The sequence below is a fragment of the Thermobia domestica genome, chromosome 11 (assembly GCF_964235325.1).
Source record: "Thermobia domestica chromosome 11, izTheDome1.hap1.1, whole genome shotgun sequence".
In the NCBI taxonomy this organism is placed as follows: Eukaryota; Metazoa; Arthropoda; class Insecta; order Zygentoma; family Lepismatidae; genus Thermobia; species Thermobia domestica.
The window spans coordinates 88,340,558-88,355,345 of NC_137464.1; the positions used below are offsets into that span (position 1 = coordinate 88,340,558).

At 37.3% G+C, this 14,788-nt stretch overlaps 1 protein-coding gene across 1 annotated transcript in view; it reads right to left on the bottom strand.

Moving 5' to 3' along the window:
- Myo81F (unconventional myosin 81F) overlaps positions 1–14,339 on the bottom strand; it is a 483,573-nt gene extending 469,234 nt beyond the window's left edge. The window contains exon 1 of the mRNA XM_081730773.1: positions 14,110–14,339. Within this exon, the coding sequence (XP_081586899.1) occupies positions 14,110–14,146 (37 nt within the window). The 5' untranslated portion in view covers positions 14,147–14,339. The remainder of the gene's footprint in view (positions 1–14,109) is intronic.
- Between the last annotated feature and the right edge of the window lie 449 nt (positions 14,340–14,788).

The following is a 14,788-nucleotide window of genomic DNA, read 5'->3' on the forward strand; positions in this document are numbered from 1 at the left end:
GATTTCAGCGGGAGTGTTTATTGGTCCCCAAATTAGGAAATTAATGCTTGATGATAGCTTTGACAGCAAGTTAAACAGTGCTGAGCTAGCTGCCTGGACAGCATTTAAGTGTGTTGTGCGCAACTTTCTGGGCAATAACAAAGCTGAGAGTTACACAGAAATCGTACAGGACATGATACAGAAATACAAAGAGTTGGGTTGTAGGATGTCTTTAAAATTCCACTTTTTGCACTCCCACCTCAGCTTCTTTCCTGCTAACCTAGGTGCTCTCAGCGACGAACAGGGGGAAAGATTCCACCAAGATATAATGGCAATGGAGAAAAGTTACCAGGGACGATGGGATCCTTCAATGATGGAGGACTATTGTTGGGGTCTTGTTAGAAAATGCAACATTTCTTACAAAAGAAGGAAGTAGTGTACGTTTTTGTAACCCAATGGAAGTTTCATATATTGTGATAGTTTTGATTGTCTTTTCATGACCTTTTGGTACATTTGTATTATTGTTTATTGTAAATTGTCACACTTGTAAATTATATTGTATTATATTTTATATATGTGTTTCTGGTAATAAAGCAAAACGTTTTACCTCAACTTAAGAGATCTGAAAGCATTACTATAAGGTGCAATAAACAGTACACACAGTATACATACAAACATATTTATTTCTCTAGAAAGAATAAAGCGATTATTACGAAACTTGGAGGGTTTGTTAAATATGAATCAAAGTATACTTAGGTATAATTTCTATGTTAGTATATGCAAGGGGACAAGATCTTGGGGTGTAAAATAAACGAAAAGGGAAATTTTTTAGGGATTTTCCCGAAAATCCCTCTGTTACGGGAAAATCGTACGTGATGGAGAAAAACCGAGTGCATATTCGAATTCAGCGCAAAAAGTTCCTTTAAGAACAGGTATTTCCTTTTATGTAATAAAACCTTTGTTAATTAGTGTAATATATCTAAAAGTTATAAGATTCCTTTCTCGTTGCGTGAGGTTACGAAGAGTGTGATATAACTTCTAAAACGGTATTTATTAGTAGACTATATTGTTTAATGGCTTGCCATTTACTGTGTTCGTACTATCACTATATCGATTTATAGTTTTTTGCAATATGGATTATGTAACACTAAAACAGTGTTTGAAATTAAATGAAATCTTTCAGTTTAACGTCCCACCATTACTCCCTTTAGGCTAAGGGAGACAGATGATTAAGACAAGTGAATGATGATGGAAAAATTGGTGGAATGAGAATGTGGGAAGAACGGGAAAACACACGGACATGATGTTGTCCACCACAAACTTACTTGGCCGGGGACCGAAACAGGGATTCCACGCACCAGAGGTACGCACTCTTACCACTGAGCCACCAACCCCTCTAAAGATGTGTTTGAGATCTAAAACTTGAGTGAACTAGAGTTGTCTGCGAAGAGTCATGAAATTTCTGGTCTCGAAAAGAGACGAGAATTGTAATGTTTCTCGTCTCGTCTCAAATTTTAAAATTATACTTCTCGTCTAATTTTCGAGACGAGACGAAAAAATTCTTCTTTTCTCGTGAGTAACACTATTGATTTGCTGTTATAGCGAGAAGAATGCTTGTTGAAGACGAGTAATTGCTTTGCTTGGCACATTCTTAGCAAATGCCACGACCTTGACTTACTTAGAAATAAGTCATTTGGTCGCTTTCACATTTAATTTTTTTTTAATAGCAATAATCATAACGATTTCAGCGAAAAACGAAAGCATATCTGTTACAAATGGAAATGGGTTGATTCACATTGTGAGTGACTCTTCTTCCTCGTCACCTTATGGTTACTGTGTTTACATTTAGTGGGAGTGTTTTGCAAGTTCGCACAAAAGCAAGAAATACAAAACCGAACAGTGGTTCAGATCCTGTTTTTCATCTTCATCGTGTTGCGCAGGAAGATATATATAAAAAAAAAAAAAAAAAAAAAAACATCATACATATCTCGACTAACCAGCAGGACAGGTAGTAAAGTACAAGTATTCGTGAAAAAGATGTTTAAAAAATAAAAAGAAGAAAAAAGGAAGCAGCTTTGGGAAAATTCCCAATATTGAGAATTTGTGAATTTTTATTCTACATTAGTTATTTTACGAACAGCACAGCATTTTTGACGAAATAACAGCTTCTTTCCTACTTTTCTTCTAATTGCTACCAAAAATAACTTATTATTACTTAATTATACTCTGACAACTTTAATTTATGGAATCGGATTAATCTAGGAAAATCACTAACTAAAATAGTCACGGGCTAGAAAAACAATCCTTGTTCTTAAAACATTCATCTTTTCTTCTTCTCAGGTCAGCAATCTTTCGATCAGTTTGAGGTTGTTTTCCACTCTTCCCTATCTTGAACCAGATTTTACATTTCCATGTTCGTTTTCTTCTTTAAATCTTGTATCGTTTGGTCCGCATATTTCAGTCGCGGTCTTCCTCTAGGTACTTTTCTTTTTGCCATTCCTCCGGCCGCGGTGGCTCAGTGGGAGTGGGAGAATGTTCACCTCTGGCGCGTGAGGTCCCTGGTTCGACACCAGCTCGCGCCAAGTGGACTTTGTGGTGGATAAACACCGTATGCGTCAGTTTCTTCGGGGTTCTTCCGTTTTCTCCCACCTTATTCATTTCACCATTGCATCCATTTCTCATTATCACAGTCCCGTTTAGCCTAGCCGGTATAATCATTCGACGTAACATTCAAAGATCTGATTTCATTTTTTCTGCCATTCGCTCCATGTCTCATAATGTATCCAATCATCCCATCTCGTTTTTCGAAATATTCTTCGATACACTTCTATCCTCTATTACCATTTCCTCTCAACTGATATATCTAATTTTCAACATTCTTCTTCAGCACCAAATTTCCAAGGCGTACGTTCTTCGTTTTTATTATTCTTTTTTCTCACAGAGTACACGCCTCACATCCAAACATTACACTATATACATATTAGTACAGTCAAATTAGACAAAAAAAAAAAAAAAAAGAGAGAGAGAGAGAGAAACCCAGAAAAAATTATAACAAGCTGAAATTTTGCACATACCTTGGGAAAGTGTATATAACAACATACTAAAAGTCCTGAAATATACGGTGACGGGTTTAGCCACCATATTGGAAAATGGCCGCCAAAGTGTGGTTTTTTTCAAGGTAATAACTGGTTATCTACGTTTACAGACACTTACCAGTCTACTACACACATGAGGAAAGTAACGGAGATATTTTTTTAAAAAAAATCCCCAAACTTTCCCTTCTTCCGATTGCTTTTTCTTAATCAGTTAACAGTCTCGTCCTCTGAGAGTAGCAATTAAACTTACATTAAATACACCATAATACACATAATATAACATTCAAGTTTCATTGAAATCATAGTGATAGAATTGGAATAACAAATAAAACTTCGTTAAGTACTATTCCTTGACTACACATAGAGCGAATAAGGCGATCTGTCAAGCTATATTAATCAACTGTTATGTTTACTTCTTCAAAATCAGTTGTCACATCTCAATTGTTCCTTGAGAATCTGAAGAACAAATCTAGATTTTTAAAAATACTTTCTAATCATCTCAGGCTGCTGGCACCAGTGTTCTTCAAGCCCCTGGAGATGCAGATACCCATGCTGTGCGTATAGCAATAGAACTCTCAAACAGCCAAATCCAGCATCAATTGTTGGGGAAGATATTGACCTGCTTGTACTTTTGGCCTCATTAACAAGTGAGGAAATATAAAAATAACCAAGAAAGTTATGTCGCTTTTTATGGAGGTCTGTGTTCACTTGGCCCTCACACCGTGAGTTGAATGCGAATGACGATAAGGTGAAGATCAGTGTTTGGTGTGGGTATATTTAACATATTGTCTGGTTGTGGCAGTTCTGTTACACCTCGAACTTGCGTAAGGACAGAGTGAACATCGGACCTCCACAGAGCGTCATAAGGGCGTGTATGCTGTACGAGTTGAAACTGGGGTCAAACGCCGCTGCAGCGGGGCGGAAAATATCCCAGGCCTTTGGTGAGGGTGTCGTGACTACATGGACAGTGCAATGGTGGTTTAAGAAGTTTAAAGATGGTAACGAAACATTCGAAGACGCATCACGTTCCGAAAGACCAACACATGTACAAAATGAAGGTCTTCAGGCAGTAGTTGAAGCGAACAGTGGCCAGACATTTGAGGAAGTGGGACTACAATTCAGTGTGAGTGGAGAAACCATTCGGCAGCTCCGCCATCAACTTGGGATGCACTACAAGTTGAGTGATGAGTCCCACATGATTTGACTCCGGGCCAGAAGGTAACGCGAACAGACACCTGTGTGTTTTTGCTGTCTCGTCTGAGGAAGAATCCACTTCTAAACAGGATCTTGACATGTGATGGAAAGTGGGTCCTGTTCGAGGCTCAGCGGAGCCGTCATCATTGGTTAGCATCCCATGAACCGGTTCCAAAACAGTCGAAACCAGTACTGCACCAGAAGGTCCTCTTGTGTGTGTTTTCGGTGGACTACTCGCGGCATCGTACATCGGGAACTGCTACCAGCTGCTCAGAGTATCAATGCAACTGTATACAGTCAGCAGTTGAGCCGTATTCAAGAAAAACTCGAAACATGGAGCCAGCACCTCTGAATCACAAAGGTGTCCTTCTGTTACAGGACAACGCTAAGCCCCACGTGGCTAGGATGACCCAGGACACCATTCTTCGCCTTGGATGGGAAACACTATTGCATCTGGTATACTCCCCGTACATTGCACCGTTCGATTAACACATGTTCCATTCCTTAGACAATCACTTTAGGGGACGCCAGTTCAAATCTCCAATAGAGGTGCAAAATGCACCTGATACCTTCTTCGATTCACGGCCCACCAAGTTCTACCGCGATGGAATTCATGGCCTTTCAGAACGATGGCAGAAGGTCGTAGATGCTGATGGGGACTATTTTTGATCATCTAGATATGTCTAAGGTGGCATATCAATGTTCGAAGGTGTGGGTGAAAAAGCGACAGAATTTTTGTGGTTACCTTTATAGATGTTACATTCATTGAACCTGGTAGGGGAAAAGCCCCTTCTAAAGTCTTCAGTTCAAGAAAATTAAAAGGAAATCTTAGAAACATGAAGACCCATTTAACATTTTTATATGCTGTCACAGGTGCGGTACATCATCAGCTCCTTACCGCCAAGGAAATTAAAAGGCATACCATTTGCTGAAGAAACGCAAAGACCTACAAAAACAAGTCAGCATTTTCAACAATGAGAATGCGATCCCTGAACACGTAACTGCTCCTGGTGAATTGCTTTTTCTTACTTTGTACGGTGCTGAAAGATCAGTGCTTACCTTAGATCAGTTGCGTTATCAAGCATTCATGAAAGTTATTGCGAAATATCCCGTCACAAGTGAAATTCAGTTGGAAGCTCTGTCACCTACCAGTACAGCAGTCCATCAATACTTATTTCGGGTTTACCATCAGGTACAACTCTGGAAGGGCAACGAGCTACTTTCTACCTCCTGGGGATCGCAGAGGATTGACCAATGATGTTTGGAACCAATGATGACAGTGAAAGCTCCAGCTCTGGACTCTCTATTTTAACTTATATATTGTAGCTGCAAGATGAAGTGTGAACGCATAGTTAAATGCAGAAAAATAGGACTAATATGTACCTCGTTGCGTGTACATTGTAATGGCAGTGGTTGCACTAATTCCTATTGTGAGGAAATCTATCCCGATGAAAATAATACGAACGTGGGCACTATTGAAACGTAATAAATCATTATTGAAAATCCAGACTGCCTTTAGAAACACTTTGTTCTGGAAAAGGTACTCTGTTCTTAACGAATTCTACAATTGTGATTGCCTTTCATTTCGGATACATGAAAAGATTCTGAAAGCCTCTTTAATTGGAACTATTGTAGACTGTGCACGTTATCAGATTTTTTCTTATAGGTATAAGTGTTACTATTGATTAAATTAAAGAGAATATGGTGACTCGTAGATGATTTGCCTAAGATTAGGAGTAAACTAGCCTCCGATAGAACCCTGCTACACCAGTTGTATAAATATTTATTTCTTTTCTATCCTTGTGATCCTAATGAAACTTGGAAGCTATATTTTGCGAATTATGTTGTATTTAATGTAAGTTTAATTGCTACTCTCAGAGGACAAGATTGTCAACTGATTAAGACAAAGTAATCGGAAGAAGGGAAAGTTTGAGATTAAAAAAAAAAAGTCCTTCCGTCACTTGCACCATGTGTAGTAGACTGGTAAGTGCCTGTAAGCATAGCCCTTTGTTATTCAAGTGAAGTAAAAATAACACCAATAGTGCAAATACAACGTGAGTTATAGATATTAAAGTGAGAACCAGTTATCACCTTTAAAAACCACTATTTAGATGTTATTTTCCAATATGGCGGCTAAACCCGTTACTAGGTATTTCAGGAGTTTTAATATGTTGTTATATACACCTGTCCCAAGGTATCTGCAAAATTTCAGCTTGTTATGAGTTTTATCTGGGTTAATGTATAAGAAAACTAATCGGAAGAAGGGAAATTTTCGTGATTTTTAGAAAGAAATCCCTCTTTTACTTCCAACACGTGCAGTAAATTGATAAGTGTGATGCATGGTCTACAAGCCTAATGCTTTGTTATTCGAATGAAATAAGAATAATATCAATAGTACAGATACAACGTGAGTTATAGCTATTAAAGTGAGAACCAGTTATTACTTTAAAAAAAAAAAAAAAAAAAAAAACATGGTTTTGCGGCCATTTTCCAATGTGGCGGCCAAACCCGTCACGGGATTTTTCAAGGCTTTTAGTATGTTGTTATATACACCTTCCCAAAGATATGTGCAAAATTTCAGCTTGTTATGATTTTTTTCGCCTTAATGTACATTTTGACTGGACTATATTTCTTTTCTTCAGTTCTATGGCAATATTTCCGTTTATAAGCTTTTGCTTTTCTTCGGAGCCCTTTCCGTGCAACTTTTTACATGTTTAATCAATATTTCATTATCCTAACATCGGTTTTCTACAATAAATCTATAGTTAGTATTTCCTGTCCATCGTGTCCCCAGGTTATATATAGAAGGAAAGATTTAACATACGTGCATAATTCGTCCCTGTATACGAGTAGTAATTTATTATTTTATGTTAGATCTCAGCTGACACAAAAGGGGGCAAAGCTGTGAATTAAAGGGAAATATCTGCAGAAGAGATCATTCCTGATACGGGTTTATATATATATGAACATATCATTTTTATAATCAACGATTATCACTTCTATTCAACTCTTCTTCACAATTACATGCTTTGGACAATTTATTTCCATTTACTCCGCAGTACTTCTTAATTCGAGTTTAGCGTCCTTTTCAGCAGTGACGTTATATGAGACGTGGACCTGCAGTTTAACGTAGGACCCGAACCGCATGAGGTTTCACTGGCAATCGAACCCGGGTCTCCCGCACCAAAGTTCTTCACTTCATTACATAATCTTGCATAAGGACGTTTCCTAGATTTATTCTTGCCACTTTATTTCCACACTGTGATAACGGCAAGATTCCACCATTTCTCTCGAAAACACCATAATGAAAAACTAGCTACAACTAGTATTATTATCTAGGGACGGTAATTGATGGGGTAACCACACATCACACAAAATTGTCATACTGTTTGACCGAACAGACATGATCTTGACTTCTAAAGCACCAATTTAAATGTTCAATATTGATTTAGCATTTTTAACACTTTCATACATTTTAAATTCATTCTATATATACGTGTTCGAAAATTAACTCGAATTTACAGTTGATTCTCCAGTAGCAATGATGTCAGTACACTTCACTAAAAACCCGTTTTTAACCAAGTCCCTACTTAACGTAAGTAAAGTAACAGATGTAAACACCTAAGAATCAAGTTTTATTAGGCATAGAGGGTCAGTAGCCTTACTTACTTAAAAAGAAGAAGCCGAGATAATTTTTGAAAGGCTAACTTGCGTTACCTTACATTCATACATACCAACAAACAACTGAAAATTTGAGGAAGCTGAAGGCTGTAGTAGGAAGAAAGAGGCTCAGCTTCCCCTGACTACCCCGTAGCTACGAGCCTGTAGCCATAGATAAAATATGCTTCTTATTGTTTCGATGGATAATTAACCTTTTTCCTCTTTATTTGGTGTTGGTCTAGACCTAAGCAAATCGTTGGAAGATCTCTACAATACTTATAAATAAGGAACAACTAAAAATAAATAAATAAACATAAATTCAAAACCAATCTGAGTTTTTGATTTCCTAACTTCAAATTATTATTTTTCTAACAACAATATTAATAACAATAAATTCCCAATTTAGATTTTTTAAAATACAAAAATAAGGAAAAGCCTATACTTTAGCTGATCTCATTGGGAAAATTTCTATATATTTAGTGACATCCCCGCTACTCAGCAAGAAAACTACAACACATATTTTGAGTATCTTTAGCCTAAAGATTGTGTTCACATCGAAGTCTATACAATATTACTAAAAAGGTTACTTTTCTGCGGCTGAAATGTGTTTCGTGCCTTTATTTTCTAAAGATCAATAAAAAAAATCATACTTCGTTTTTCCTGTAAGATATTATATATATATATATATATAAACGACGTGACAAACATCTTGGCATTTGAAGGCGGCGCTCCAAGTTCCCTTTAAATGCTGCTAGCAAATGAGAGGCCAGCGGTATTGCCACGTTTATTTTGTACACATCCACGTCTATCCTCTGCCATCTGATCGCGCTGTAGTTCGTCTGCTTAGCCACAGCCATACCCTTTAGCACTCGGCAATATCGCGTCAGAGCTTGCGTTTTATTCGTTTAGCTGAAATGCTAAGATGTTTGTCACAGGCTTTTAGGGGTGTGCCGTGCTGTTGCCCACATTTCTTTATAGTACTCTTTTATTCTTATAAATTCAACAGTGCAATTTCAGAAATCGTAATTGCATTAAAACGAACTGTAATTGAAAGGCAGATTGCGTTGAAACGCTCCTTCGATTTGCTCTGGTCAAGTAATCACGTTCTATTTCATTTATTTATTCATTCATTTAATAAGAAATTTTCCAAAGCGTTCTCTATCAAATGAAAATTTCTGTCCTAATCTTACAGACCTTGCTAAAAGTTAGGACATGAAATTAAAACACGTTGTGAAGGAAAAATAACCCAAAGGAATTATTATTATTATTATTCCGCAAAACAGTGACTCACACCTGAACTGGTAATTTGGCAACCTTTTATTATGTTTTATGCCATCACTCGACACAAATAAAAAGAAAACAGGTCAGTGTCGCCTTCTTCCTTTTTTTTTTATCTGGGAAGAAAAAGCTAAAGTTGACAAACTTTGTTATACTGCATGAAGAAATGTTGACAAAATGTACCAACAAGCAAAAGGATTTCTACGAATAGTCCTTAAACAAGGTAATGTCATATTATCTTCAATCAACAGAGATCGTATAATTACGAATCTACTGCACCGCATAGACTGCAAATCTTTTTTCTAAGTAGTTTACTGTACACCGATAAGCTTCACACCTGAACATTTAGTACTATTACATTTGTTTTCCATGATACACCAAAAGTGGTGCGAAAACGCTCTCCACCACAAAATTCATAACATTCAAGAATGTGTGAAGATTCTATGCAGATAGCTGTATTATGTATTACCCACTATTCCTTAATCAGTTGCATTACACTGAGTACAAAATTATCAGTTTAAGATTGATTGGTCGGTTCTTCTGGGAAATTAAACTCAGGACATGAGTGATTATTGCTAATCAAAGCCGATGGAAGATCATACACACACACACACAACTATTAAATTAAATATACAGTAATATGACGGGAAAACTTGGAACTAGTGTATCTTATGATACCCCAAATATTCGCCTCACTCAGTTTGTAGGTATTACAGAATGACGGGATTATTCCTGTTGTAGTTTTTTTTTAATCTATATTAACGTATTTAATAGCCAACACTAGCATCTCAAGACTATTTTACAAGAAACGCTTATTCAAGTAGTCTAGAGCCCTATTTCCGATTATCAGCGAGAAAAAATCAATATATGAACGGCATATTGAATAAAGTCGCATGCACTGACAAGGTAAAATTATTTTATTTCGAATATTGAAATCTGAAACCTACGAGTAATCGTAAACAACAGAATAAATCTTAAAGATAATTTTGTAGATATTGAACTCCTTGCTTCCAAGTAAAGATGGCGTAAATAGAGGGAGCCAAGCTCCTTAAAATGCCGTTGGATCACGAATAAGATTCTTTCAATTTTCAGAAGTAAGGGTCATGACCTACCTCGGCAAAATATCCTAGTTACACCAATGGTCATGGATCAAGGGTGCTTACATGTGGGTTTTAGGACGCAGGTTTTGCCAATGAGAATATTGGGGGGGGGGTAAATTTTCATTGAAAATGGTACAATCAAACTGAGGAATTGTAAATTGGGGGGCAAGATAATAAATCTGGAGGGATAAAGGTTAATTTGGAGGTTTCGCCCAAGCCCTTAGGGAGATTAGCACCCTCTTGTGTATTATGAAAAAAGCTAACAACCAATTCTCAACGCAGCTAACAACCAATTGTGCCCTTCTAAGCCAAGTGGTTAATAAGCGTGCTTATAGTGAAAGGTGGATCAGGGATTCGATCACCGAGAGAGTAGTACTTGCCTCGGATACAAACTGGATATTTCTTTTATTTTAAACTTGTCCGACACGATTTGTAATTTTTTATGAACAAGTTCCGCGACAAACATGAGAACAAAAGTCAAAGCTAAAACACCAAGATCGTCACATTCACTAATAATTGCCCAAACAAACACTATATTCAGCAAATTTCACACCTGCTATTATCATTATTATTATTAAATCGTACAATTTCAACGCAAGTATTACGGTACTGGTGATTGTATGTTAAGTTTTAGTTTCAAGATCCTCCAAAATTGAATTCCTTTCGACTACTTCTCCTGTAGACACTACAGAGATAAAGAATCTACTCGTTTAGCGAAACATTCATCTTCTAAATAGAGAGAAAATATAAGAGCTTGAAAGAAATGCCTCTCTTGTTTCCTTCAGTATGATAATTATATGTAAGATGCATTTATACCTTCTTTCACCTTTAGGATAGTGGTTAGCGCCAGGCCCGTATCCAAGAGGGTCTAGGGAGCCGGGCCCCCTGAAATTTTCACGGTAGGCTTGCAAATGAACTAAATATGGTGATGAACTTTAATATGGTTAGATCGCCCCCTCCCCCTTACATTTTTGGGCTGGCTACCGGCCTGGTTAGCGCTTCGACTCGCAACTGGGAGGTACCGAGATAGAACCCGATGACCGGCCATTCTATTTCTCCAGGTTTCTTCCTCAGTTCCACCAGTCGAATACTGGATTATACATTTAAATATTCCTTGACCGACTTCCTGCCATACATTGTTGTTGTAACTGATGTAGACTGCTGAAAAACTTGTCCTCACAGTCTGTAAGTGAAAGTTCGTTAAATCAAGATTTTAAAGTCTCATCTGCTTAAAACAGTATTCGACACTTCTCGGATTTTAATTCGAGATTTTGTGATCCAACCGGGAGTCGAACCACATTTGCAAAAGCAAGTGCATTAGCCATGTGGTCACAAACAGACAATCCTTTCAGCTTTGTACAGCTGAGCCTTTCAGGCTAATACAGACTGGGCTCCCACTGGAGACAGGACTAGAGACCAGATGCACCAAGAACGAGCATGGAAAGCACTAGAATTAGGCTATTTCCAAACATCAAATTCAGACGAAAGAATATATAAAAATGTACCTATGTATATTCCAGCATAACTCTAGTATAGCATAGCTGGGGTAATTTCAACCAATTTTGGTAATCTGGAAAGAAATTACCGTGGGGATAAGACCCCGTAGCATCCCTAAGGGAAAGTAGGAAGAAGTGATATGCAATAATGATGGAAAACGACCGATATTAGTTTTAAAGTTATAGTCTTCGGAGTCGAGATTAATAGTGACACCCTTGATGCCGCTTAAGTTTAAATTCAGCCTCCATTAGCACCCATATGGGGGGGAGGGTAAGATAGATCGATATTAGTGTTGAATCCATAATTTTCGGGGTTGCTAAGCCGATTAGTGACAATCCAAATTACGTTTAAACCCAGATTTAATGAAGAACATGTATATTAGCAGGCTCGGATATTGTCGTTATTTACTCTATTCTGCTCTTAATTTTCTGATATGGGCAATGCTCAAAGCATTGTTCGTCAAATAGAATAACGAAGTAACTTATTCCAACCCCCGTCCAAAAAAAAAAAATCAACAAGTGTGATTGGATCGAATATTTACCGGGCAAGATCGTAGCTAGCGGGAGGCCAGGGGTGGCTCAGTCACCCCCCCCCCCTGCAACCATCTTCAGCCCGTGAAATGTTTAGTTGTTTGTTGGTATGAATACCAATCTCAAATTAGCTCCCCCAGGAAATAATTTGCCCCTCCTTCATCTCAGTGTTCTGTATTGGCGTAACTGTGTTATTTTGCTAGAGGTTGTGACCTTACTTCTGATAATAATAAAACTATATTATCGTACAATATATATAAACAAGATACGGTACCTGAATATACGATACTTCGTGAAAGATGTTAATTCTAAGCATACACGAATAATATATATATATATATAATAAAGTTATTAAAGAAAAATAGACAGAGAGAGTAATTTGGGAGGCCATTATACTTCCCTCTATCATAAACACCGACTTCCTTATATCCAGGCAGCAAGGAGACCTTTTTAGAAAAAAAAGAAGAAAAAAATTGGAGACGGGATAAGATGTAAAGTCAGTATTAAATATCCCTGTTGGAAATGCAACTCACAATAGCTTTGCATAAACTATGGTAAACTTATTATATTATTTTTTTGATCCGATAAAAAAAATTGAAGGCAGGCGCTAAGACACATGTAGTAACGTCTATGGCTCAGCGGTAAAGCACTTCTGTGGTATGAAGTGTCTTTAGTTCGATCCCAGGTGGCGTAATATAAAATATTGGGTCCGGGATTTTCTAGATATGTCTCATCATTTCGATTTTATTAATCCTTTCAACACTATATACTGGCAGACTACTTAGCATCCAAGTGTGGAATACTAAGCTTAAATTTCATTTCAATCGCTCTATTATAAGTACTACAATATATACGGCGAATAAATATGTAATATAATATAATCATTACTTCTACTACTACAACAGAGAACATGAGCGTATTCATGATCCTAGGTTCTAAATATGAAGTGTTTTACAAACTATTTTTAAAAATCATCTCAGAATTTCTACTCAAATCTTTAATAAAGATTTCGCTATCATGCGGTAGAATGATTGAAACGGTTACAATGTAAAAACTTTGACAATAAACTGGATTGTTTCATACAGTATATGCGAGCCACTCCCTCTTTCTGTCAAGCGCAAATGTTCCCAGTTCGGCGATCGATTAGATTCTTTACTTTCAATTACAAAGATTCATTTTCCGATTCTGCATTTACTGATACAAGTATACTAGATGTGGTACACTCTCTCCCAATTAATCACTTTTTAAAAATAAATGAGAATTAAATATATAAACAAAAGGGACCACCACTCCCGGGCTCCCCCTATCATTCCGCCATTTTTGCTCTACAGCTCCGCCACTGTTTGATTATTTATTATTATTATTTTAGTGCTTGTATTTGTTCTAAAGCTAAACAAACGTAGGGGTTTGGATTCTGAACAGCAATTTAAAAATTCAGTTTGACGTTTTGAGTCGCAGCTTCACTCTCAGATACTTTTCTCCAGCCAAAGAAAGACGAAAAGCATTACCCGGTATGAATCATCACGCCGCGCTATTTGTATTGATGTTTCTGTCAGTTCAATGTGCAGTACATCGGGGGAAAAAGCAACGAATATATATTATTACATTAAAGAAAATGAAAATAAAATTGTCAGGTCACAGGGATAATTTAAGAAACATTTCGCATCCATGAAATCCAAAGTACTGGAGCAGAAACATCAAAGTGACATATGGGGGTTGGTTACAATTTGCCTTTTAAAAAATCCGTGGTCGACCGAAAAAGAAATTTGTACTTACCGTACGCATGGTACGTCTGTTCCACAATCGATGACATCACTGCGTTATCTTATTTTAAACACTATAGATACAGCACCACGAATTAAAAACGAGACATTAGAGAAAAACTAAGAACAAGAACATCGGAAACAACACTATCTTCCAAAACCATTTCCCGGTTTTTTGGTTATTTTCACCACCCTCACTATGAACACAGACAAACTGGCGGCGTGTTCTGACAGCGTCGGGTGGAGGGAATTGTTTTGATGACATTCTGCGCAGTTTTGCTGCGCACTTGGGTACCCAGCGCGTGTCGTCTGCTGCCATTACAGGGTTGCCGCGGATCAAAATATTAACTTCAATATAGAACATTTTGTTACGGATAGCACTTTGATCAATTCATTATTATTATTATTATTATTATTATTATTATTATTATTATTATTATTATTATTACTGAGAGACAGTATCAATACTAGTAATATGTATTTCTTCTCTCGCTACTGGTTTTGGCGTGGGAGGTCCGGGTTCGATTCCCGGCGGGAGCTCATGTGGTTCGGATTCCACGTTAATCAGTAGGTCCACGTCTCATATAGCCTCGCTGCTGAACGGGACGTTAAACTCAAAATCAACTCAACTCAACTCTCGCTACTGGTCTAATAGTGCGCTTTTGGTGTACGTGATCCCGGATTTGGTTTTC